This window comes from Rhinolophus ferrumequinum, chromosome X (assembly GCF_004115265.2).
Source record: "Rhinolophus ferrumequinum isolate MPI-CBG mRhiFer1 chromosome X, mRhiFer1_v1.p, whole genome shotgun sequence".
NCBI lineage: Eukaryota > Metazoa > Chordata > Mammalia > Chiroptera > Rhinolophidae > Rhinolophus > Rhinolophus ferrumequinum.
The window spans coordinates 80,993,584-81,020,975 of NC_046284.1; the positions used below are offsets into that span (position 1 = coordinate 80,993,584).

At 41.4% G+C, this 27,392-nt stretch overlaps 1 protein-coding gene across 1 annotated transcript; it reads left to right on the plus strand.

Moving 5' to 3' along the window:
- Positions 1-2,316: 2,316 nt before the first annotated feature.
- ALAS2 (5'-aminolevulinate synthase 2) lies at positions 2,317-26,781 on the plus strand. Its single transcript, XM_033118861.1, has 11 exons — positions 2,317-2,434; positions 7,589-7,784; positions 8,454-8,576; positions 9,421-9,531; positions 12,381-12,603; positions 13,153-13,337; positions 15,836-16,015; positions 18,589-18,753; positions 19,318-19,586; positions 20,670-20,832; positions 26,497-26,781. The coding sequence occupies exons 2-11, from the start codon at positions 7,604-7,606 to the stop codon at positions 26,658-26,660; spliced, it is 1,764 nt and encodes a 587-aa protein (XP_032974752.1). The 5' UTR covers positions 2,317-2,434; positions 7,589-7,603; the 3' UTR covers positions 26,661-26,781.
- Positions 26,782-27,392: the final 611 nt, after the last annotated feature.

Genomic DNA, 27,392 nt, shown 5'->3' on the forward strand with positions numbered 1-27,392 from the left:
GTCAGATGGACACATGTCTTATTAGGGAGACCACTTCATGGACGGTGTAGATGCTTGACCACTGCACTATACACCTGAAGCTGAAGCTGAATGATATTGTATGTCAACTATAATTTAATATATATATAGTCACGGGATATGGAGTATACCCTGTTTCCTTGAAAATAAGACGTAGCCAGACAATCAGCTCTAATGTGTCTTTTGGAGCAAAAATTAATATAAAACCAGGTGTAATATAATGTAATATAATATAATATAATATAATATAATATAATATAATATAATATAATATAATACCAGGTCTTATAGTAAAATAAGCCCAGATCTTATATTAATTTTTGCTCCAAAAGATGCATTAGAGCTGATTGTCCGGCTAGGTCTTATTTTCAGGGAAACAAGGTAGCATAGGGAATAGAGTCAATGGAATTGTAATAGATATATACGATGTCAGAGGGGCAATAGATTGGGGGAGGGGGTTATCACTTTGTGAGGGGTGAAATGTCTAACTATTGCATTGTTTTGTACACCTGAAACTAATAATAACAAAAAATAATAATAATAGTTACATCTCACCCTCACAACAATCCTAGGAGGTAGGTTCTATGACTGCCCATTTTACAGGGAGGAATCTTAAGCTTAATAAACCACAACAGCTACTGAGTAAGATAACTTGGGTGAGTCTGACTCCAGAGCTCATACTTTTAGCCCACTACTCTTTACTGGCAACCCTTCCCCCAAACGGGCAAAGAACTAGATTGGGCAATTCACAAGAGGAAATAGGCAAATGACTAAGAAACATGAAAAAATTGAGCAATCTTGTTAATAATCAAAGAAAAGCAAATCAAAGCAACACTGAGATACCACTCCTAATGCCTATCAGATTAACAAAGATTTTAAAAATTAATAAAAACAAATGGTGTTGGCGAGTTTGTGATAGAACAGGCACACACACACTCTTACGCACCATTGGTGGGGATGTATAACATATGTATAGGGCAAATTGACAGTATCAAGATTTTAAATGTCTATAGACCATTTGAGAACACACAAGGATTCTATTTTTTTTAGGATTCTACCTTGTAAAATATATTTTCATGTATTCCCAAAGATGTTTATTGTAACATTATTCATAACGGAGGGGAGAAATCCCTGGAAGTAATCTAAATTTCCATCAGTAAGAGAGTGTTTAAATAAATTATGGTAACATTCAGATTCTGGAATATTATAACTCCACTAAACAGAAAGAATTTATATGGAAAGACCTATGTGGCACATGGTCAAATGAAAAAAATGGAATTGAAAATCAATATGTAGAGAATGATCCCATTTATGTAAATATAATGTTAATGATGATAATCTGCTCCACAGATAAAATGGCCTAGTTATGACATAGCCCTGTTGTGCTAGGATTGAGAAGGGAAGAAGACAGTGAGGAGAGGAAAAATTAGAAAGAGATAAGTAGAGGGTAATAGAAAAGAACTTCAAAATTTTAAACTGTATATTCTAAAAGGGAGAGTAGTGTTTAAAGAGTGGATTTGGAACCAGACTGCCTGTGTTCATAGTTAGGCTCTGTACTTACCATGTTTCCCCGAAAATAAGACCTAGCCAGACAATCAGCTCTAATGCATCTTTTGGAGCAAAAATTAATATAAGACCCAGTATGATATGGTATGATATGATATGATATGATATTATAGTAAAATAAGACAGGGTCTTATATTGATTTTGGTTCCAAAAGACTCATTAGAGCTGATTGTCCAGCTAGGTCTTATTTTTGGGGAAACATTAATTCGCTTCCCTGGGCCTCAGTTTCTTCATCTGTAATATGGGGATAATAATACCTATCTCATAAGGTCCTTATTAGGATAGGCTAAATTAATCCATGTAAAGCACTTAACAGAGAGTCTGGTACATAGTGAGCCCTCAATCAACATTAGCTGTTATTTCTTTGGACTAGGCACTATGCCTAGTGTTTTCTGTGCATGATGCTATTAAAGCATTACAACGACCTAGATATCACCTATGGAAACTGACTGTTAGAGAGCCCTTCCCATTTGTGCTACAGTTGCTTCTGAGTTTTATTGCCCTCCTTTTATAATTGAGGAAACTGAGGGCCAGAGAGGTGGTTTTCTTCAAGGTGCCCTAGGTATATATATGGATGGTTTGATTCCAAAGCCCAGCAAGTTAATTTTACTACTCCTAAGGGAGAAGAGAAAGAAAATAGAGAGGAGAGAGCCAGTGCTGGGTGAGGGGGGAGGTAAGAGGGGACTACACTGGGTTTTATCTCTAGCCTAAGATACCTCTGGGGCCAGTGGGGAGTCAGGCCAGCAGAAGGCGGGGTGGGTGGAGCTGAGCCAAGGATGAAGGGATAAATGCCAGGTCCTGATCCACAGCACCCACCCGTCCTTCGTTCGTCCTCAGTGCAGGGCAACAGGTAAGAATCTCTTTCAGCCTGGTGCCCTCTTTTTGGTCTGCTGGTCCACCTCAAGGCTGCACATGCTGACTCTCTGGTCTGGCTACATCTGACTTTGTTTCTTAGAATCTGTCTCTGTCGTTTTCTTTGTTTTCCCCCATGTCTTTTCTTGCCTTTCCCTGTTTTCAGCTTTCCTTTGTTTTTTCCTGTTTCCTCTCCTTTGTTAGTTTTCAAGATCACTCACTTCACTTCATCTCTGATACTCTAGCTTTCTCTTATTTTTCCTTCATCTGAGTTCTGTCTGTATCTTTTCTCTAAATCTCTCTCTCTTCCTTTCTGTCTCTTTTTTCTACTCTGTATCTCGCAGCCTCTGTCTTTCTCTCTTTCTCTTCCTCTCTTCCTCTGTTTCCCAGGAAGATGTCTTGATATTTCTTCCAGCAATTCTCCATTCCTTGCTTACTTTGACTCTTTCTCTCTCAGCTGACAGCAGAGCTCAATAAGTCAGAGCCTAGGGGGCCAGAGGTAGGGAGAGAAAAACTGAGGGAATGTGGAAATCATGGGCATGATGAATTGGGTAGGGAGAGATTTGAAGGAATTGAGATGAATAATTAGCAGAAGTAAGGGGAAAAGGTGAAAGGAATGTTGTGTCACTGAAAGGGCCCTAAGCTGAAAGTCAATAGATTTGTATCCTCACCCTAATTCATTGTGAGTTAATGACTCTCTGAAAAAGGGTCTTGATATGATTTCCACATTAGATTGTCTTCTAATTTTGATTTTGTGGTCTTTTAAAATTTTGGTTTCTGAGAATTTCTCATTCTCTGCTTTCAGGTATCTAAAATTCTCTATGATTTTTCTGTGATGGAGAGAGTGTGCTAGGAAGGGAAATAAAGCCTGATGCTTCCAACTCCTGAAATGAAGTGACCACTTCCCTTCCAGACCTAAATGATTTTTACAAAGCAGGCCACAAATGGGAGATTGGGGGCAAGGAATGCTGCAGAGTGGTTTCTGTCTCTTTTGGGATAGAGTTGTGGTTGTCTCCTCGATCTCTAGGACTACAGATTGGCTGCGGACATGAGAGGATTTTAAGGTGCAGGGAAAACCTTCTAGTAATGATCTATCATTTGGCCCAAAACTTCACCATGATCTCTTGGAGTGAAAGCATTGTTTTAAGAAGACCATGGCAAGGATTTCCACACAGTGGGTACATAAGTTGTTAAGTGGTGGAATGAATGAATGAATGAATGAATGAATGAATGAATGAATGAATGAATGAATAAATAAATAAATAAATAAATAAATAAATAAATAATAAAAGAATGAATGTTTACCAGTGCCTGAAATTCTACCTCAGTTAGAGATCTGTTCCTTTGGTAAAGGCATTGGTCACAGTTGAAAATCAAATGTCCTAGAAAGGGGCCTGTCACTGTAGCAGAGGGGATTAACCTCTGAAGTCAGGCTTTCAGTCAAGAAAATATGTAGTAATATTTGAATCATAGATCCACAGTGGTTAAGTTCATAGGCTCTGAAACCAGATTCCCTAGGTTCAAATCCTGGTTCTCTTACTTACTAGCCCTGTGACCTGGACAGATTACTTAATCTTTTGGGGCCCCAGTTTCCTCATCTTTAAAATAAAGTTGGTATTAGTGTCTACCTTACAGGGTTGTCACGAGGGTTAAATAAGTCAAAACATGTGAAGCATTTCCAACAAGGTCTGGAACAGTGAGTATTCTGTGAATGTCTGAATACTAGAATCTGATGGAATCTATGCCGTAATCTACTCCAGTGTCTATGGAGAAACTGAGGCTCAGGGAGAGAAAGTACAGAGCCCAAATTCACATAGTAAATTGTAACAGGATAAGGACAAGAATCGGGATTGAGACAAGAATCAATTTTTGAGACCTGATCTGATATATTCATGATATAACCTCCCTTGGATGTACCTTCACTTTTGCTACATTGAAAATGTAGAAAAAAAATAGCTAACACTTTTTCAGTATTTGCTGTGGGATAGGCACTCTTGTATATACTTTATGTAGATTATCTTACTGAATCTTCACAACACCCCTGTGAAATAGATTACCTTTGTTATTATCTATATTTTACAGATATAAGACATAGAGCAGAGGCATGACTTTTCTAAGGTCTCAGAGCTAGTAGGTGGTAGAGCCAGGATTCAAACCCAAGTGGTCTGGCTCCAGAGACTGTGCTCTTAATACATTAAATTGCCTAAAATACTTCTTTTATTCAATCTTACTCACTCCAATTTTCATGATAGGTAGTGGGATGGAATGTAAACAGAGCCCAAGGTAACTAGACTATAAGATTATGGGTCATAAAGATAGAAAGGCAGAGTGAGGCAGGGCAAATTCCAGGAAAAGAGTATCAGAACAGAGAAAGTGGAACTGAAGCTTGAAAGTACTTGATAGTTCAACAAATTCCAAGAAGCAGTCTGTAGTTTTCTAGGTCCCTGAGAATATCATGGCCAAAACCCCTTAGAGAAGATGAGTGTATTGTACTTCTTCCATTTTTATATGAGGGGGCGGGGAGTAAGCCTTAATTCACCATCATTCCAAAGTAGGACTGGACTTTGCTCCTAATCTTGGGGACTTTCCTTACCATTACATACCCCAATGTTGTTGTTATTACTGTCGTTGTTGATATTGGAAAAAGGAGTTTACAGGAGCCTGGAACCTGGCCATCTGTCTTGCCTGCATCTCCCTGGGCTATCCACTCCTCCTTACCACCAATAGCCGGAGTCAGCCACAGCCAGATGCTCAGACGTGATTCTAGAAAGGAGCTACTCTTCTCTCCCACACCCTGGTCTCATCTGGGGAGTGGTCAAACCCCAATGGAGATAAACTCTGGGAGCTTTATCTGTGGTCTGCAGGCTCAGCCCCAGGCAGGCAGGGGAAGGGAAACTGATATTTCCAGATACAAGGTAGGCATTGGACCCAATTCATTACCTACCATATGAGGTAGGCATTAATTCCTTACATTTGACAGATGATGAAAGCTGAGATCCAGAGAGGGGAAGTGACTTTTCAAGAATGTCCAACAGGGAGTTGGGGAGCTGGAACTGTAATTTAAAAAGCTAGCATTTATTGAAAACTTACTATGTGTTAGGCACTGTCCTAAAAGCTTAACATGATGAGTTTCATTTAGTCCTTTAAACACTCCTTGGCCTTTTCCAATTTTAGGGCCCACACACCCTGCCCCATATACTAACCTATGCTCCTATGATAGCCTGGGAGAGTTGGAAGGAGGATGCTCTAGGATAGAAAAAGGAGAAGAGGTTGCTTTGTGAGTTAGGGGGAGGATGCTTGCTCTGTGAGGTCTGGAAGGGAGGGGTGTTGCTCTGTAAGAGGTGAAGGAAGTTGCCATATGAGGAAGGGGCCATGAGATCCTCCTGTTCATTTGTCCCTCGCAACATAAGACCTTATATCTAATAGCACTAGAGGTGCTTAGATTCTACTCAGTAGCTCTACTGGCGATGCCGGGGCCTTAGTCTTCCTACATTCCTTCGTATCTCTCACATTGTCCTGTCCCATATCTTGTCTCTTGATCCTCTAATGCTGGATATCCAGTTTCCTTTTTCTTTTAATCTGTTTCTCCCTCTTGCTCTTTCTAGTTGTCATTCTCTGTGTATCACTCAGCCCTCCCTCATTGCAACCCCAAACCACCTTAGTCACTTCTCTGTCTCTAGCCTATGATTTTGTCTCACTCCCTCTCTCTGTCACTCAGTCTCTCTCTCATCTCCCTCAACAAGGCCCAGCTCCTCATTACCTAACTCTTCTTTGTTGCTCTCCCCCACCCCCACTATATCTGGCAGCATTTCTTCTTTATCTTTGTGACTGACTGACTCTCTGCCTCTCTGCCCCTGCTAGATTCTCTCTTCTCCTGCTCTCAGTTTTCTGAGTCTTTATATATTCTTCTATGCCTCTTGATCTCTCCTCATGTCCTTTTTGTGTCCTGTCTGTCTCTGACTCTATTTCTGCTCTCTCTCTCTCTCTCTCTCTCTCTCTCTCTCTCTCTCTCTCTCTCTCTCTCTCTCTCTCTCTCTCTTTCTCTCTCTCTCTTCATCCCCTCCCCTCAACCTCCCTCCCACATACTCTCTCCCTCTATTCTCTCTCTCTCTCATCTCAGTCTCTTTCCATACCCTTCTATATTTTCCACCATCTTTTTGTCCTGTTTTTCTGGATCAGTCCTCTTCTCCTTGTTCTTATCCCTTCACTCTGTCCCATTTCCCTCTGTACTTCTAACTCCACTGCTACCACTGCACCTTTGTTCTCTCTCATTTCCTTTATTTTATCTTTTCTAATTTTTCTTTTCTTCTGACTCCTCCCCTACTATTCTTCTTCTCTTTCCTCCATTTGAGTCCCTGTTCATTCATTAATTTACTCCCAAATTCAACAAATATTTATGCATGTTTGGTTTCTTTTTATGATCTTCTCACTGTTACTTTCTATTCTCTGTTAACCTCCACCTCTTTCATTCACCCATAGACTTGTTTCCTAGACCCCTTGGGTCTTGCTTTCACCTCCTTCCTGTAGTTTTCCATAAGCCAGGAGCAAATCCAAAGTACCAGTCTGGTGGCACAAGGTCTGTAGGGTCTAGGGCTTGCCCTTTCACCTTTTTCCTTAATCTACTTAAGCTGGTGCCTGTGGCCTCAAACTCCTCCCTCTCTGTCTGGGCCTGCTCAGGAAAAACTCTGGGCTGAACCTCAGGATCCCTGAGCAATGGCATCTGTCTGCATTATCAGGCTGAATTTTCACTTGGCTGAGGCCAATAGTCTTTAAAAACTTATTGTTCTTAAGTGTTGATTAAAGGGTTGGTGGGTTGTCAATTCCCATTTTGGCACACATAATCATACTTCAATGATCTTCACTATCATAGAGGAGGTCAGTGGCAGTCTGAATCAGAATTCAGGTTTTCTGAGCTCCAGTTGAAACTCTTTCACCCTTTCATCTAATAGTTTCCTATTCCTTCCTCTCTGATGTCCTATTGGTACATTTTAACATTAGGTAAGTTCTTACCCTGGAAGGACAATCAGAGCATCTCTGGGGAGGGCAGCAAGCATTGGGTGGGAAGCTAAAGGCAAAGGATCAAACACAGAAATGACACTTGCCTTTTGGCTAGGCTTTCATGATGGAATCTCATCTTCCACGTCTTCTACAGGACTTCGGGCTCAAGATGGTGGCAGCAGCCATGTTGCTACAGTGCTGCCCAGTGCTTGCCCGAGGCCCCATAGGCCTCCTGAGCAAGGTGATTAAGACTCACCAGTTCCTGTTTGGTGTTGGACGCTGTCCCATCCTGGCCACCCAAGGACCAAACTGTTCTCAAATCCACCTTAAGGCAACCAAGGCTGGAGGAGGTAAGATGCAGCTGCTGGCAAATGATGAGAATGTCTGAGTCCTGGGGACAAGTTTCCAAGTCATACTAGTCATCATTGCCTAATAATTGTGTGTGTGTGTGTGTGGGGGGGTTCATGTGAAAAGTGTCAAGGCAGAATGAGCTGGCCTAAAAATACACCTGGGATTCTGCCAGTATCTCTAAAAATAGCCTCACTCTCATGTGCCTCACACTATATATATTCCAGCCATTATGAAACTACTTAAAACTGTCTGGATCAACTCTATTGTCTCAAGTTTCTGTGCTTTTGCTCCTTTCAAATGACCCTTTCCCATACCCTTTGCCAGAGTATCTCATATTTCTCATGAGACACTTAACTTGGGCATCATCTCTTCTGTGAAGCCTGCCTAGACCTCAAGCCTGTCCAATTCCAATTCTGGGTCATGTGCCCTCCCTCTTCTAGATTTTCATAGTCTATGCGCTCCCTCCCATCCCACCACTGTTTATAATCTGTCTTCAATGTGTGCCCTTCCCACCAGTTTAGGAGCTCTGCTAACACAGGGACTCATCTATCTCTGTGTCTCTACCATAGCTTGAGATGGAGCTTTGGGATACCGTAGGTCTCAGTAATAATTGTTAAACTGAACATATTTAGAAATGCACTGTTACTTACTCTCTTACCTTTGCATAGACTCTCCATCTTGGGCCAAGAGCCACTGTCCCTTCATGCTGTCAGAACTCCAGGATGGGACAAGCAAGATTGTGCAGAAGGCGGCCCCAGAAGTCCAGGAGGATGTGAAGACTTTCAAGACAGGTTGGAGTCAAGTTCCATCTCATACAACCTCTGCTCTTAATGCTTGAATTCACTTCACTACAGTCCTGAGCTAAGCTAATCCAAAGGCACCTAGTACACATCCCATTATGGGAAGTCGAGTCTTTCCAGGGGAACCATGGTATGCAATAGCTTAGACTGTGCAGTGAAATGCATCCTCCCCAACACACATATATGCACAGGTGCCTGTAACTTTTAGCCATTAGTCTAAAATGATCCCTCTAGAGTTCTGCCTCTTCTCTCCCAAGGGGTTAAATGGATCCCAAAAGGCTAGGCTCTCACTTTTAAGCATACCATTCTATGACAATCTAAATTTGCATGAAAGAATAATTGTTGGAAGCAGGTACATCCTATACAAGGGTATGGAGCCCAGGTCAACACAAATGATGCAGACCACTCAAGATAATCACACTTGATAGATGGCCACATGGTTTACATCTTTCATAGGCCCTTTTGGGATATGATTAAGGGTAAAATTTCAAAACTGAATTTTAATAACATTCAGGAAAGAACAATAAGGTAGGTACACTGCCCTACATCTACCACCTAAGTGCAAGACCAGGATGGATGTCCTAGTTTCCTCACCCAAGGGAAAGTCCTAGTGGAGAGAAATATTATTCACTTTGTGGAAGGTTTCCTGACATAGGAGTCTCTGCTTGGGGAGATGAATAGGGGCTCACTTTGCAGAACACTTTTTTCTCTCCGCAGAAGGCATCCCTACTCCATAAACGTGAATTATCATGTGTTGCGTTGAGTTTAAAGATGACTACACATACTTTCTCCCCCCCACCCCTTCACGGCCAATGAATCCCATATTCCCTCTCAGACCTGCCCAGCTCCCTGGCCTCAACCAGCCTGAGGAAGCCATTCTCCAGTCCCCAGGAGCCAGAGCAAATTTCAGAGAAGGTCACACACCTGATTCAGCACAACATGACTGGTGAGTTTGCTCAGGTGGAAATAAAGGGTGTTGAGAATATGGAAGTTGTGCTGAAAGGGCTTCTGACAAAGTAGAGGAAATGGCACTTTGAAACCAAATGGAGTTTGAGTTTGAATTTTAATAATGGCACTTGCTGGATCTGTGTGGTTTCGCAAATAAGTCACTTCCCTTCAGCGGGATTTTAATACCTGTCTTAACGGGAGGAAATAAAATTAATTTATAAATGTGTTTCTAGCTTGTTATAAGGCCTTATTTAATATTAGGTTTATTCCTATTATGTTTTCTCCATGCTTCCCTCAGAAACTCTCATCCTTCATAGAGAGCTAGAGAGTCTTTTCCCTCTTTTGCGTCTGTTTATATTCATTTTTATAACGGAATTTGTTTTATTTTCTTTTTTCTTTTAATTCAAGTCTATTGGGATGACAATTGTTAGTAAAGTTACATAGATTTCAGGTGTACAATTCGGTATTACATCATCTATAAATCCCATTGTGTGTTCACCACCCGGAGTCAGTTCTCTTTCCATCACCATATATTTGATCCCCTTTACCCTCACCTACCACCCCCTTCCCCCCTTACCCTCTGTTATTTTCCTAGTATAAAATGAATATGATTCATTGTAAAATTTCCAACAGATATAGGAAAGTATAGAGAGAAATTTTAATCAATCAGATTTCCACCGTCCACCATTAACTTTTTATTATATTTTCTTCCAGATATTTCCTTATGACTAAACACACACACACACACACACACACACACACACACACACACACACACACAAACCCTACACTCTCCTCCACACGTTTTTATTAGGAATGTGATCTTATTGTACCCAGAGTTTGTTATTTTGCTTTTTCACTTAACAATATGTCATGGGCATTATTTCATGTCTCTAAACATAGAGCTGCATAATAATTATTAATGGTTGAAGTGTGTTCTGTAACATGGATGCAATATCATTCAGCTAATATCGGTGACCATAGGATGGCCATGGGCTTGAAAATTAATCTGGGGAACGTAATTTGGTGGTTACCAGAGGGTAAGGGGGTTGGGGGGTGGGGGATGAGGGTGAGGGGGATCAAATGTATGGAGATGGAAGGGGAGCTGACTATGGGTGGTGAACACACAATGTGATTTATGGATGATGTGATACAGAATTGCACACCTGAAATCTATGTAATTTTGCTGACAATTGTCACCCCAATAAATTAAAAATAAATTTAAAAAAAAAATAAAAAAAATAAAGCACCTATATTTCAGGTTATTGTTTCCAATTTTGTGTGTGTGTTCTTCCAGTTTGTTTGTATGTTGGTTTTACATACATATAAATGTACCCCAATATAATATATAGTATTATCTTAGACTTAGTGTGAATATACTTGGGATTATTTGTCTATTCCTCTGTTGGGTTACATCCAATTTTTCCTATTACAAACAGTGGTGCAACAAAAATCATTGAATGTACCTCCTCATGCACATAGGTAAATATTTCTCTAGTATAGACACTAAGAGATGGAAATTCTCAGGGTGTAAGGGTGTGTATATCTTCAATATTAATAAATATTGCCAGTTAGCCCTCCAAAGTGATGTACCAGTTATCAAAGAGAGTATCCATATTCTCATAACCTCTCCAGCACTTGATATTATCAAACTTTTAAATTTTTATCAATTTGATGGGTGAAAATTTGTTTTTACATTTTGATTTTCCCTGATTAAGCATCTTTTTCTACATTTATTTAATTCTCTGTTTATATCCTTTGCCCACTTTTCTGCTGAGTTGAAATTTTTTCATAGTAATTTTTCAGTTTAGAAAAATAAATTCTGGATACCAATAATTTTTCTGTTAAATATGCTGTGGAATTTCTCTAGGTTTTTCAGTATGTGCATTTTAAAAACTGTTGATACGTATTTCCAAATATCTCTGCAGCAAAGATGTTATCAATTTACACCCCTACCTCATAAGTTGCCATCTGCAACAATCATGATTTCTGTCTCGAGTTCCGGAGTTTAACAAGCCTTTTGGCATATGTTTTTCCAATTTATCCTGAAAATAGGGTTGCTCCATTTTGTAGTGGCAGTGGTCAAAGAGGTGAACTCTAAGCCACTTACTTTACAGCCACTTACTTGCTTCATGACCTTAGTCAAGTTATCTAACCTCACTATGCCTCAATTTCTTTGTCTGTAGAATGAAGATACCAATAGAACTTTCCACATAGAGTGGTTGTGAAAATAAAATAATACCTATAAAGTTCACAAGAGAGGGCATTACATGTAATAGGCACCCATTAAATGTTGAAGTAATAATATAATTAAATACTAGTTGTTATTATTATTACCACTACTACTATTACTATTGTTGTAATCATACTACTATGTGACAGACATTAGTTTGGGTGTATAACATTCTGAATGTCATTAGATACTCATAATTCTGCAAGGAAGGTATTATTAGCCTCATTTGACAGACGAGGAAATTAAAACTAAGAGAGAGGATTCATGACTTGCTCAAGGTCACATAACTAGGAATGGTTACTAGATACTCTTGCCACTGAAACAGGAAGTAGTGATTCCAGTAAGAAGACTTCCATACTAACCTCAGGAAAAAAGATGAGGCCATGTCGGGGGGGGGGGGGGGGGGAAAGCCTGAGTGAATGAGTGAGTGAGTAAACAAAGGGATAGTGGAATGTAGTGGAGAGTTAATGTGGCCCAACAAGTTAATGAGTGATCAAATATAAATAAGTGGAAAGAGAATTGGAGAATGCAAAATTAACAGCGTGAATAAAATAGGGACTAGCCAGGAAGTGATTTAAAATGAATTATTTTCATCCTCATCTCTACTCCTGCAGGAAACCACGTCTTTGGTTATGACAAGTTTTTTAGGGACAAGATCATGGAGAAGAAACAGGACCACACCTACCGTGTGTTCAAGACTGTGAACCGCTGGGCTGATGCGTTCCCCTTTGCCCAACACTTCTCTGAGGCATCTGTAGCCTCAAAGGATGTGTCTGTCTGGTGCAGTAATGACTACCTGGGCATGAGCCGGCACCCTCGGGTCTTGCAAGCTATACAGTGAGTAGTAGGGTCTGGGCCATGAGCTGTGGGGACACATCCAGAGAATAAGCCAAAGCCACACATGGAAGGAAAAGGCAGAGCTGGTAGTGGAAACCTGGGTTCTACCCACCACCTCTTTTGTACAAGGTCCTCCAGCATATTTAATCTGCAGATATGAACTAAGTCAGTCAACAAACCATGTTTGTTGGGTGACCAGTGCTATGGAGGAGAGGATGGGAAACCAAGCAAGTCCACTCTCCATGAGCTCCTACTTTGGCTGCAGAATGAGTATTGCCAGAGATGGTATGTAACCTCCTCTAGAAAGTCTTCCAAGCTGCTCAAGCTCAACCTGGCTTCTCTCTCCATCCCTGAGTGCCTCAGCCTGAGAAGGAGGGTCCATTGCTCTCCACCATCCCCATCCTGCCCTCTCCTTGGTCATATAGGACACAGCTCACACAGGATCACTAAGTCAGCATTGACCCCAATCAAAGAAGAGAAACCTACCAAATTCCTCAGTGTCTGACAAGGGTTTCTTCTTCTGTCTCCCCTCTGTTTTTTCCTGGCTAGGGAGACCCTGCAGCATCATGGAGCTGGAGCTGGTGGCACCCGCAACATCTCAGGTACCAGTAAGTTTCATGTGGAGCTGGAGCAGGAGCTGGCTGAGCTACACCAGAAGGACTCAGCCCTGCTCTTCTCTTCCTGCTTTGTGGCCAATGACTCTACTCTCTTCACCTTGGCCAAGATCTTGCCAGGTAAGCCTGGGGACTGAGCTTTGTTCAGGGCTGGTATCCTGCACTACAGCATCCAGTCTCACTTTCTCCCTCACTCCTTTCCTCTATTCTGAGTTCAATTGCTCCCATTGTCCTTCCTTCTTCCCACCTTGCATATCCTCAACACTGGATGACTATATCCCTCTTTTTCCCCCTTCTACACATAGGCTTAAGCCCCACTACTGAGGAACATTGCCCAACCTCACAGAAGAGTAACACCATAAATTTGTCACCTCCCAACTCAACTGGGCTCTTAACACTCATAAACAGTCACTTTATGTCCACATGTCTGCTTTATAAAACTTTCTTCCCCCTTCTAAAACCTTTCTTAGCAAATAACCTCACATGTTACATCACAAAGAAAACAGAAGTCACCAGAGACTCCTTTAACTTATAGCCGCCAAACCTATAAACTTATTTGATTGCTTTTATTCTTTCATTTTACAATTGAAGGTGCACCTCTCCTTCCGCCTAAAGCTAATCCCTTCCCTTGTACACTGGATCCTACCTTCCCACTCTCCCACTCTAGCCAATAATGTCCTCAACTCATATGCCTGTCGTCCTTCCACCACAGCCCCAACGCTGGATGAATATAACTCTCCACCTTCTCTGTCAATCCTGGGCTTATATAATTGCTTAAAAATTTATGGTTCCCAATCTCTACCAGGTCCTCTATGCTCTCTGGCAATCCTGATTTCATGGTTAAGTCTCCGAGTCTCCAGGGCAGCTTTGCCAATGCCCACTGTCCTCCCGCCCTCTACACTTCTACCTCACGCTCACCCCATGCACATCCCACAAGTCCTCTCCTCATTCCTTCTCTCCTGTCACAGTGGAAGAGCTGTCCTTTTTCTTGTTGACTAATCCTGCTGCTGGTGCTCTGTGTCCCATTCCTCTCTACCTCCTCAGGAACTTTGATCTATCAGTTCCCTCGCTCCCTCCTGTATCTTCAGCCTCTCTCTCTCTAAACATGTTTAAGTCTCTTGCATCTCAAAAAAAAAAATTCCCTCATCACCCTCTAGTTACTGCCCTCTTTCTTCCTTAAACTAGAAAACTGCTTGAGAGAAGTCTCCACCCTTGCTCTCTACTTCCTCACTTCCTGCTGATTCTTCAGCACACTGTAAACATCCCCATTGCTTCTCAGAAACTTTTTCTTGAGTTCACACATAACCCCAACTAAATCCAACATCTTTGAAAATGTCTTCGGTGTACCCCTTCCTCAACCATTATAATTCAACTTCTTTCCATTTTCACTACCAACATCCTAGCCCAAACAAATATAATTTTCTTGATTTCACCTTTACCCTCTTGCAATCTATTCTTCCCATTGAGCAGAATGATATTTTTAAAAAGCAAACCTATATTTGTTACTCCCCTGCCCAAAACCCTTTAATATATCCCCATTGCCCTTAGGACCAAATCCAAAAATTTTATCATGGCTTCTAAAGTCCTAAATAATCTGGCCTCTACCTACCTCATCAGCCTCACTTTTTGACACCCGTCTTCTCATTCTTTTATTTGGTAATATATTCATTCACTCACATATAAATCAGTTATGTTTCTTCATCCATTCATTCAAGAAATGTTTACTTAGCATCCACTGTGTATTTAGCCTTATACTGGGTATCAGAGACAGAGACAGAAAGATAAAAAGATGTGGTTCCCACTCTCAAGAAACTCCTTGTCTACTTGTCCTTCATGGCAGGTCCACCACCAAGTCATGCCTGATTTCTCCAGGTAGTAGTGATCCCTTACTTTAACGAAAGGCCACAGTTACTTGATGTCAGTGCAGTTTGGGAGACCAGGAATCAACTCCCTCCACCAACTTCCCACCTCCACCTGTCCTCCCAGCATTGCCTGGTTAAAAGCCCTGCATTTCTCAGGTCCTAGAGAAAGATCTCACCTTCTCTGGACCTTAGCTTCCTCACTTATACTTTAAAGGGGCTAGATTTCATGGTCATTAATGGCCCTTCCAGCTCTGACATGCCATGAGCTTATGATTCAAACTGTGAAAGTCTGATAAGTATCCACCCTATAAATATAAGTAGAGGGATGCTACCTGGAGGGGGTGGGATTTCATCTGCACCAGGAAGAATCTAGTATCAGTCCAAATCAACAAGCATTCTCTGGGATAAACTCCTTTCCAAGGGTTGGTCTTATGTGTCTAGGAGAAGAAACCTAGGCCCTGTCTTCAGGAAACTCTAGAGCTTCTGGGAAATTAAAATTTCCTCCACCCCAAAATAGTAGAGGCCAGACCAGGGTTAGAAATGACTAGAGGGAAAGGTGTTGGGGTCAGAATTTTAGGACAGGGGATTTCATCCAAGGGAGGAAAAGGCGTTACAAAGGCTTCCAGAGGAAGGGGGAGCAGAGCAGGGTCTTCAAAGGGAGGAAAGGGTTGGCCATCTGCTCCTGCCAGATCAGTCCTGAGGTTGAAGTGGGAATACTGGGACAGAAGCTTAAGAATTATGCATCTGATTCCTCAGGGTGTGAGATTTACTCAGATGCGGGCAACCATGCTTCAATGATCCAAGGTATCCGCAACAGTGGAGCAGCCAAGTTTGTCTTCAGGCACAATGACCCTGACCACCTAAAGAAACTTCTAAAAAAGTCCAACCCTGAGACACCCAAAATTGTGGCCTTTGAGACTGTTCACTCCATGGATGGTATGTATATGTGTGAGTGTATGTTTACCAACACTGGTCTCACGAAAACCATGATGACAATGATAACAGTGAACATTTACAGAGTACTTATTATGTGCCAAGAAAAAATATTAGTATTTTATATATATTAATTTATGTAATCTTCACAATTCAGTAAGGTAGGTACTATTATTTTTTGTAGTCATTTACATGAGGAAACTGATACACAAACAAGTGCAGTAACTTGCCCAAGATCACACGGCCAGCAAATGCCAAAGGATGGAGCCAGCTATTATACTGATCTTACAGGTTAAGAAATTAAAGTTCAGAAATAGCACCCAATTTATCTTGGGTGACTCAGTAAATTGGTGAGTGTTTTTTCACCCTAAGACATATGATTCCAATTTCTTCACAAAACACTCCTCCATGTGAAATGATGTGCAAATCAATGACCCAGTGTCTGCTTTCTGCAATGGAAAATTTACAAACCATTGCCTGAGAGTTTTTTTCAAGGTCCAGTATGAAGCAGTGGAATCAAAACAGGTTAAGTCAGACAGACCTGGGTTCAAATCCTACCTCTGGCACTTACTGGCTCTATGACCTTGGGTAACTCTTTAACTCTCTGAGCCTGTTTTCCCCAAAGTAAAACATCTGGTTGTAAGAATTAGAGATGATAGAAGCCATTCCATTTATTATGATCTAAGTAGAAATAAATGACCTGTACCCGCCTACCACTTTTTTTCCCCAACTGAAACAATGCCCAAATCATTCTATTGCTGCCCCTCTCAAGCAGAAATCATGTGTTTTAGGCATCACATTTTGGATTTATTAAAGGGAGCAGGTCCTCACCTCATTTCAATTTGTCATTTTCCCAAATGAAACAAAGGAGAGTCCATGGTATTCCCTGATTTAGCCAACATAAATGCCATCAGCATCATGTAATGGTGATGGCTGTGGAACCAGACTATCAATGTTCAAATCCCAGCATGACAACTTACTAGCTTGGGCAAGTTTCTTAATTGTTCTGTGTCTCAGTTACCTTAATTGAAAAACTGGAGATGATAGTAATAGAGTAGCTGAGAGAATTAAATGAGTTAATATATGTGAAGAAGTTATTGTCATGGCCACTCCCACATTTCTATAACTAGCAATAAATTAAAAATATCCCATGATTATATTTCTACTAGCTAGACTACTCTAATTCATTATTTTTCTAGTGGAAACCATATTAGGACCATTCTACTTCCTTACATTTGCAAATGAATAGTTTCTTATTTTTCCATGGAAACTCTGCCTAAACTGTCAATCCTAGGGTGGAATTTCTCCCATTGAAATGATGCTTAAGCCATCAAATTGTCCCCTTTGTCTCGGGCTCCATCTCCTCTGGCTGTCTCCCCTCATGTTGCTCATATTCTTTAATCCTGGCCTGGAGTCCGTTTCCACCTGAAGAAGTTTCTTCTGTATTCCAACTCTTTGCATATCAGCAGTTTCCAGGGATGGAGAAGGTATGAGTTCTTGTATATGGAGAACAGCCAAAAAATCTACATATGAGATTCACCGCCATTTAAAGGCCTTATAAACAATTATCAGCATAGATGATATCTAGAATAACATGGAACATAGTAACTCTGTATGGAAAATTGGGAGGAACATACAGATCACTTCTAATTCACTTTCTTTTTAAAAAAATTAAAATTTACTGGGGTGACAATGATTAGTAAAATTACGTAGGTTTCAAGTGTACAATTCTGTAATACATTATTGATATATCACATTGAGACTAAGCCTGTGGGAGGGGAGGTGACCTCATGTCACAACATTAACAGAAATGAGAAATACACTCCCACAGAGACATAGAAAAGACAGAGACAGAGGTACAAAGAAACTCAGAAAGAGACACAAAGGTACAGAGAAAGAAAGTGTGAAACAGAGAGATAGTCAGAGAGGTAGACAGAAAGGGACACAAACAGTGAGAAAGAGGGGTGGGAGAGAGATAGAGAGACAGAGTGGAAGGAAGGGGAGGAGAGAAAGCAAAACAAAGGTAGAGACAGAAAAATAGAGATATAGAAACAAAGACGGGAATGGCCACAAAGAGAGATGGTTCTGACAGAAAGCCAAAAAGATAGAAACAGGGAGGACCAGTGAAGAATGAACAACAGCACCTGGCTCAGGGAATGAGTGGGATCTGAAAGCAGGACTGCATTAACCTGTAGCAAAAGATGACTTTTTCAATTTATTTAAACAAAGGTATCACGTACACTAACCCTAAATGTAAATACACAGACTTGTAGGAAAACAACAACAAAAACAAACAAACAACAACGGAAGCAGAGTGAGGCCAGAAAATGGCATAAACAAGAGAATATACATTGTCATAATGAAGTAAAAATAAAAAGATGGAGAGGCAAGCCTTGATCACAGGCTGGAGAGAGAGAGAGAGAGAACACACTTGCGTGGGAGTGAGGTGAAGGCAGTCAGTACATATAAAGAGGTTTAGAATAGTCCCAAAGTAGTTGTGGGTCACAAATTCCATGCTGGAGATGGAGCTGGGGAAGGGTTATGATCTCCTACCTCTATTCCTTGGTTTTGCTCAGGTGCCATCTGTCCCCTTGAGGAATTGTGTGATGTAGCCCACCAGTATGGGGCTCTGACCTTCGTAGATGAGGTTCATGCTGTGGGACTATATGGTTCCCGGGGTGCTGGGATTGGGGAGCGTGATGGAATTATGCACAAGATTGACATCATCTCTGGAACTCTTGGTAAGTGAGTGCTTTGGACTGTCCTTACGTACAATCCAGAAAGGAAGCCCCTGCAAGACCCTTTTCTTCCCCATCCCCCAAGCTGCAGGAACTATTTGGGTAGAATTCACAGCCCAAGGCTGTGGAACTCCTGGATTCCCTCCTTCCATTCCCTCTGCACTGCAGAGTTGCTGAAAAACCTGGGTTTTTTTTTTTTTTTTTTTTTTTTTTAGAAGACCCCTGAGCTGAGCCAGTCCTAAACTCCTTTCCAACTCCAGCCCCAATCTTCATCTTAGCTCCACTTTTGGGCCTAACCAGCTGAAGATCCCCTCTCAGTTCCTGCCTATCTAGTCACTGCATATGGCAGGCCTTGAAATTCCTATCTCAAAGCAGCAGAATTATCAGCTCTGTCTGCCTTGTCATGGACAAGGCAGAGAGCAGAGAGGAAATGAGCAGAGAGGCCTGGAAAGTGAGTCTGGAGCTCTAGCTTCTGGTGCACATCATTGTGTTACCTGGGGCATGATCCTGTTCCTCCGGGGACTGATAATGGGGGTCTGTGCATATCTTCTTCCTCCCTGTTTCCAGGCAAGGCCTTTGGCTGTGTGGGCGGCTACATCGCCAGCACCCGTGACTTGGTGGACATGGTGCGCTCCTATGCTGCTGGCTTCATCTTCACCACTTCACTGCCTCCCATGGTGCTCTCTGGGGCCCTGGAATCTGTGCAGCTGCTCAAGGGAGAGGAGGGCCAAGCCCTGAGGCGGGCCCACCAGCGCAATGTCAAGCACATGCGCCAGCTACTAATGGACAGGGGCCTTCCTGTTATCCCCTGCCCCAGCCACATCATTCCCATCCGGGTGAGAGCCCCACCCTTCCCATTGCCCTCCCCTGCTATCTCTTCTGAGAGCCTTCCCACACCCAGCAAACTGACACCTGCTCCTGTCATCAACTCTTTGCTTTCCCGTTAACCCTTTTTGAAATATTATCAGCCTTTCTGGATTAACCAGTGTTTTTGTTCTTTTGCATTAGCTATTACTTCATGCTTATTAAATGGTCCTGACCCTCACAATATTGAGTATCCATGACCTATAATTCAGTGTTTTTCAAACTGTGTATCAAGACCACTAGTGGGCTACAACGTCACTTTAGTAGGTCATGACTCGCATTAACAAACAGAAGAAATAGAATAGAAAATGTTGGAGAATATCACACATAGTAAGGGTTTCATTTTATGAGAAATTTATTTCAGCTTTGTATGATTACCTGCATATGTATGTATATATGAATATAGTACAATCATGGTGTGAAACATATTTCTTACTGAGAACTGAAGTCAGAAAATACAAAATCAAAAACCATAAGACTAGCTGCTATTTTGGACTCCCAGCTATGTTTGAGTGTTTACTATCTTTAAAAATGAACTGCTACTTCTTTCTTAAATAACATCTATTTGTGTGTGTCAGTAACTCAGGGTGTGGGGAGGATACTTTTCTGTGACTGTTTTATGGATGAGAAAGAAATAGTCACTGCTCCTTGGGCTAACCCAACATTCCCTTGAAAGACTGATTTTGTAAATAATCTATTTTTTTTAATTAACTCTGTGATAGCACCCCAGAGGTAGCTTGATGGATTTATCTTCTTATCCAGAACCACCTGCAAATTAACATACTAGTTAAGTAAAAGTAGCATGCTTGCTCTGCAAACAGCTTCAAGACATGGTCCCTAGCACCACCCCCACCCCACCCCCTTAAAATTTGATTACTGCCTCTGAGCAACTCCTTGATAGATATTCTGGAGTTGCCACTGACTAAGCCCCTTATGAAAAAAAACATGTTCCAAAATTCAGTGGTCCCTAATCTGGTTTCCTCCACCTGCTTAATGAAGCTAGTGATAATTGGGCCAGGGTAGCAGATACTGACAAGCTTTTCTCCTGAGCCCAGGTTGGTGATGCAGCACTGAACAGCAAGCTCTGTGATCTCCTGCTTTCCAAGCATAGCATCTACGTGCAGGCCATCAACTATCCAACTGTCCCCCGGGGTGAGGAGCTACTGCGCCTGGCACCCTCCCCCCACCACAGCCCTCAGATGATGGAAGATTTTGTGGGTAAGTCCTCAAGCCTACAGCACTCTCCCTCTTTTCGGCCCCAGGATCTGAATTAGTTGAGAGAATGGATGCCATTTAGTTTAAAAATACAATAAATTTCTGGAACATCTGTTGTGTGCCAGACCCTATACTAGGATCATAAATGAATGAGAAACAGTCCCTAGACTTGTAGGGCTCTAGTTTGATTGAGGAGGCCATAGAAAACACAAACAATGAATTCAAGGGGTGATCAAAGTTCAACAAAGACAGTGCATCGGGGAGTTGTGGGAGCAGAGAGGAGGGGCCTGACCCAACCTATGAGATTCAAGACAGGCTTCCCAGTGGAAGTAACACCTGAGCTGAGAGCTGAGTCTTTCAAAGTGAATGGTATTGGACTAAGAGAAGAAAGAGGGTGTGGATGGGGTATCCTAGCAGAGAGAAGGACATGAAGAAAGGCAAGGAGGAGGATGAGTAGCAGCCTAGGATATGGCAAGAACAATAGCAGGTGTTACAGGAATGTAAGATAGTAACAATGGAGTGGGGGAGGGGAGTGTCAACCTATGAGTCTACAAAGACAACACAAAACAGGGACTGGATTGGGAGACTTGTAGAGCTAACTGACTAGCTTGGGTTTTATCCTAAAAGATGGCAGTTTAGCCAATTCACCTAAAGTTTACTGGATTCCTGTTGGGTGCAATTTTTAGCACAGGGCCTAGCATAGAGCAGGTGCTTATTCCAGGTCTGTTGGGTGAAAGATGTGTAGGCAGTTGATGGTCTAGCAGAGGAGACACACATAGACATGGATGGTACTGGTCCAGTGTGATGAGCTCCATTGCTCTAGTCATTCATGGCTAGAGAGGGTAGGAAGAGTGAAATTAGGGAGGCTTTATGGGTGAGGAAGTCCTTGTGAGGCACCTTGAAGTGCATTTGGTATGGTGTAAGGACATTCCAAAATAAGGGAATTCCATCAGCAAGGACCTAGAGATAGGAAAACAGAGGGCAACAATCACTGCTTGTCTGGAGCATAGACGGTATAAGACTTCAAGGAAAACAAGATAGATAGGTACCATTCATTCATTTATTCATTGAAAAAAATCAAATAATGCTAGTCAACATTTATTAAGCACTTATGTACCATACACCATTCTAAAAACTTTCATGTATTAACTCATCTAATTCTCATAAGGTAGAGATGTTATTTTTAGCATTTCCAATTTACATATGTGGAAAATGATGCAAAAATATATAATAACTGGTCCAAGTTCACACAGCTACTAGATTTGAACTGGGGAGGCCGTCTCTACCTCCTTGGTCAAAACCACTTGGTGTACTACCTCTCTCAGCTGATGATCCAGACTTCTGTACCTTTAGCTCAGTCCTCTCAGTTGCTCTGGGCTTCAATTATAGAGCTCTCAGTACCCTTAGTTCACTGAGTGTCCATTTATGCTGAGCTTTTGTAGGAAAGAAACATGAGAGGTATCCACAGTGACTCTACCAGTCCTTCAAACCTACAGCCAACCCATCCTGACATCTTGCAAATATCCTCTACAATCTCTCAAATTTGTTTTCTCCACTGAGACTTTTTCAATCCATATCAGTGTGATTTCTTCCTAATTTTTCTGCTTTTGTCTTGCTTCCTTCTAATCCCTTCTCCATACTGACCACCTGAGGGATTTAAAAAAAATCTGATCATATAGCTCCCTTGCTTAAACCTCTTCATGTTTCCTTACTGTCGAGACTAGAGAAGTGGTCTCCAAAGTGAGGTATGACAGATGATCCATAAGATGAGGGAATTTACTAGAATTTTATGTTTACTTTTTATCTTAAAAATAGGAAATTAAACGGTACTGAAAATGATCTTTTTAAAAATTAGTTTGAGGTGTACAAACAACACAGTGATTAAACATTTATACCTCACAAAGTGACAACCCCAATAAGACTATTAAGCATCTGACACTGTACATAGTTATTACAATATTATTGACTATATTCCCTATGCTGTACTTTACATCCCCATGACTATTTCTTTAAAATATAGATGACATTCATTATTATTTTATATTAGCTTCAAGTGTACAGCATAGTGCTTAGACATTTATATAATTTATGAAGTGATCCCCCAATAAGTCTAGTACCTACCTGACACCATAGTTTTTACAATATTATTGAATATAGTCCTCATAATGTATTTTACATCTCTGTGGCTATTTTGTAACTACCAATTTGTACTTCTTAATTCCTACACCTTTCTCACCCAGCCCCTCAAACCCCTGTGACTATTTTTTAAATTACAGTTGATATTCAATATTATTTTATATTAGTTTCAGGTGTATAGCATATTCGTTAGACATTTATATAAATTATGAAATGATCCCCCCCCCAATAAGTCTAGTACCCATCTAACACTAATTTTTACAATATTATTGACTATATTCCACATACTATAATTTACACCTTCAATGACTCTCTTATAACTACCAATTTGTACTTCTTAATCCCTTCACCTTTCTCACCCAGCCCCCCAACACCCCTCCCATCTAGTAACCATCAGTTTGTTCTCTGTATCTATGAGTTTATTTCTGTTTGTCCATTTATTTTGTTCTTTAGATTCCACATATAAGTGAGATCACATGATATTTGTCTTTCTCTGTCTGACTTATTTCACTTAGCATAAATAACCTCTAGGTTCATCCATGTTGTTTCAAATGGTAAGATTTCATTATTTTTTATAGCAGAGTAATATTCCATTGTATATATGTATCACCTCTTCTTTATCCAGTCATCTATTGATGGACATTTTGGTTGTTTCTGTATCTTGGCTATTGTAAATAGCATTGAAGTGAACTTAGGGGTACACATGTCTTTTGAACTAGTGTTTTGGATTTCTTTGGATAAATACCCAGGAGTAGAATTCTACCAGGAGTAAAATTGCTGGGTCATAAGGTAGTTCTGTTTTTAATTTTTTAAAGAACCTCCATATTGTTTCCCATAGTGGCTGCACCAATCTGCAATCCCACCAATAGTGCACAAGGGTTCCCTTTTCTCCACATCCTTGTCAACACTTGTTTCTTGATTTATTCATGATGGCCATTCTGACAGGTGTGAGGTAATATCTCATTGTGGTTTTTATTTGCATTCCTCTGATGATGAGTGATGTTGAGCATTTTTTCATGTCTATTGGCCATCTGTATGTCCTCTTCGGAGAAATGACTGTTCAGGTTCTCTGCCCATTTGTTAATTGGGTTGTTTTTTTGGTGTTGAGTTGAATGAGTTTTTTGATCTTTAATATATAGACTGAGTATGATACATGTTTAGAATATATAACTATACATACATAGATTGGAAGTACATGTTAAAACATTTGTACTGATAGAATGTATAGTCCAAAAATCAGAGACCACTGATCTGTAGAACAGTCGGAACTTCTTGGCATGGCATTCAATGCCTCAACATGGTGATCTCTATGCCCTCACCTCCTCCCCCACATTCATTTTATTTCTCCAGATACACTGAATGACTTGTAGTTCCCTCATTTTGCTCTATTCTCTTACCTCTGGGACTTTGCTAATAATGCTCTCTTCTAATTGGCATGCCCTCCCTCAAACTTTCCTCTGGCTTACTTTCTTTTCTTTCCTCTTCTTCACTTAATTAGCCATCCATTCATTCATTCATTCATTCTTTGAACAAATATTTATTGAGTGCATACTGTGTGCTAGACACTGTTCTAGGTACTAGGGAATTCAGTAGTAAACAGAACAGACACAAAATCCCTATCCTTCTGGAGCTCACATTCTAGTGGAAGGAGATAGTAAAAAAAACACTTTAAACATAAGTAAATCACACTTGACCCTTAAACAACACAGGTTAAAATTGTGCAAGCCCACTTATACGTGGATTTTTTTTCAATAAATATACAGTCAGCCCTCCATATCTCCAGGTTTTGCATCAGTGGATTCAATCAACCGTGGATCAAAAACAGTATTTTTGATTAGTGGCTGGGAATCCGCAGATGTGGAAGGCTGACTGTATGCACTGTTCTATGCCATTTTATGTAAGGGACTTGAGCATCTGTGAATTTTGGTATCTATTGGGGGGGGGTCCTGGATCCAATCCCCTGTGGATAAAGAGGGACTGTAATTAAGTTTGGGGCGAGTTAAGTCATATGAGGATTTTTGACTGTGTGGGGGTCAGTACCACTAACCTTCATGTTGTACAAGGGTCAAGTGAATATAGCCTGGTAGTTCTAAGTATTATGAAAAAAACTGAGTAGGATAAGGGTGATAGGAAGTGCTCGGGGTGGGCAGGGACTAGATTGGAGGAGGGTTGTAGCATTAAATAGAGTGTTAAGGGTAGAGATCATTGAGATGACACTTGAGCAGAGATATGAAGGAGGTGAAGGAGTTAGATGGACACATACCTAAGGGAAGGGCATCCCAGGCAGAGGGAATGGCCTAAGGCAGGGAAAACACTAACACAGGAGTATCCCTTTTGTACTATTTGAGAAACAATAAGAAAATGTTAGTGGAGTGGTGTAAGCAAGAGGGAGATAGAAAATTGAGGACAAAGGGGCAATGTGGGCCCAGACTATATAGGATATTGTAGGCCATTGGAAGGATTTTGGCTTTAACTCTGAAATGAAGAGCCTTTTGAGTGATTTGAGCAGAGGAGTGACATATTTGACTCAGGTTTTAACAGAATTGCTCCAATTTCTATGTTGAGAATAGACTAAAAGGGAGAAAGAGTGAAAGCAGGGAAATCCATTAAGGGGCTACTATAATATTTCAGGTAAAAGACGATGGTGGCTCAGACCTCATGATAGCATTGGAGATGATGAGAAGTGGTCAGATTTTGAAGGTGGAGCCAATGGTATTTGCTGATAGATTGCATGTGTGGTAGGAGAGGAAGAGAAAGATAAAGGATAGCTCTAAAATTTATGGACTGAGCAATTGGAATTGCCATCAGCTGAGATGCATAAGGCTGAAAGCAGAGTCAAGTCAGCTTGGTGGAGGGTAAGGGAATCAGTAGCTCAGCTGTGCTCATGTTAAGTTAGAGATACCTATTAGACATCCGGTAGAGATATAGAACGGCAACTGGATATACAAGTCTAGAATTCAGGAGAGAGGTTTGGGCTGGAGATGAAAATTTCAGAAACATCAACATAAAGATGATGTTTAAAGCCATGAGATTGGACGAGATCACCCAGGAAGTGAACATTTAAAAAAAAGGCACAGATGGAACTCTGGCACACACCTGATGCATATCTGATAGTGGGATCAGGTTCTCTCCTCTGGGTTCCCACCCGCTAGGGACAACCCCCACCCCAGGCTCTCAGGTCACAATAATAACACTGTGTAGTTATTGTCAGTGTCATCTTCCTCACCAGGCTAGGCGTTTCCAAGCAGATGGATTCACTTCTTGGGCCACAATGTCCTGTACTTAGGGAGTAGTCCAGACCAGGCTAATACAGCTACAAATTCTGTCAAATGAGTGCTTCCCAATTTCTTATACATCACAGCAACCATACACAAATGGTAACATTCATAGCACACAATGGAGTAAACTGGTTGCAAGACATCTCAAAGGGTTGAGAGGATCAATTATCTTAGGACATCTGTACTGTAACACAGGGATTAAGAAGACCTAGTCTAACCAATTATTTACCTCCTCTGCCCTCACCACCTTCAGAGAAGCTGCTGGCAGCCTGGACTGAGGTGGGGCTGCCCATCCAGGATGTGTCTCTGGCTGCCTGCAATTTCTGTCGCCGTCCTGTGCACTTCGAGCTCATGAGTGAGTGGGAACGCTCTTATTTTGGGAACATGGGGCCCCAGTATGTCACCACCTATGCCTGAGAAGCCAGCTGCTTCATATCCCCACCCCACATGCATTTCCCTTGGGGCTGCACCCCTCCTGTCCTCTGCTTTGTTGTATGCCTCTAGCTGACTTGAGTCTGAAAATAAAGAGCAAACTGCAGCATTTGTAGCCCTCTGTTGGACAAGAGGACAACTCCACTATACCTGACTCTCTGAGACAAGCGGCAGAGCAACCAGGAAACCACAGATCACTTGTTGGTCTAACCATCCATTTTACTGATAAACTGAAATCCAGACAGATGGGTAAAAACTACAGTAAGCTGCACAGAGCTGAGACACTTGGCAGGTTTATTTGAAATGGTTCTTTCCCAATGTTTTCAGTAAAAATCCAGGGATTGACTCACTGGTAGGCCTGAAAACCTGGGCCTCAGGTAGCCCCTGAAGCCAGGAGATAGAGTCAGCCCTAACCAAACTGCCTGGAGGAGAGTAGTTCCCCAAAACTTTGGAGGTATTTTCCAGCAGAGGGAATGAATGAATGTCTTCCTCAATTCATTATCCTCTTTCCTTCCCACACCTTACAGAACACGACTTACCAGCCCCATTTTTCAAGGTAACTTATAGCAAGCAGCTTGTTCAAGGCAATGCTCCCAACCTTTCCAGGTCACAGCACACTGGAAACATCTGCATGACACACTTGGGTGAAATAATACTTGCCTAGGAGGCATTCTTTCCTGACACGTGCAATTTTCGACCATCTGAAAACTTTAGGGC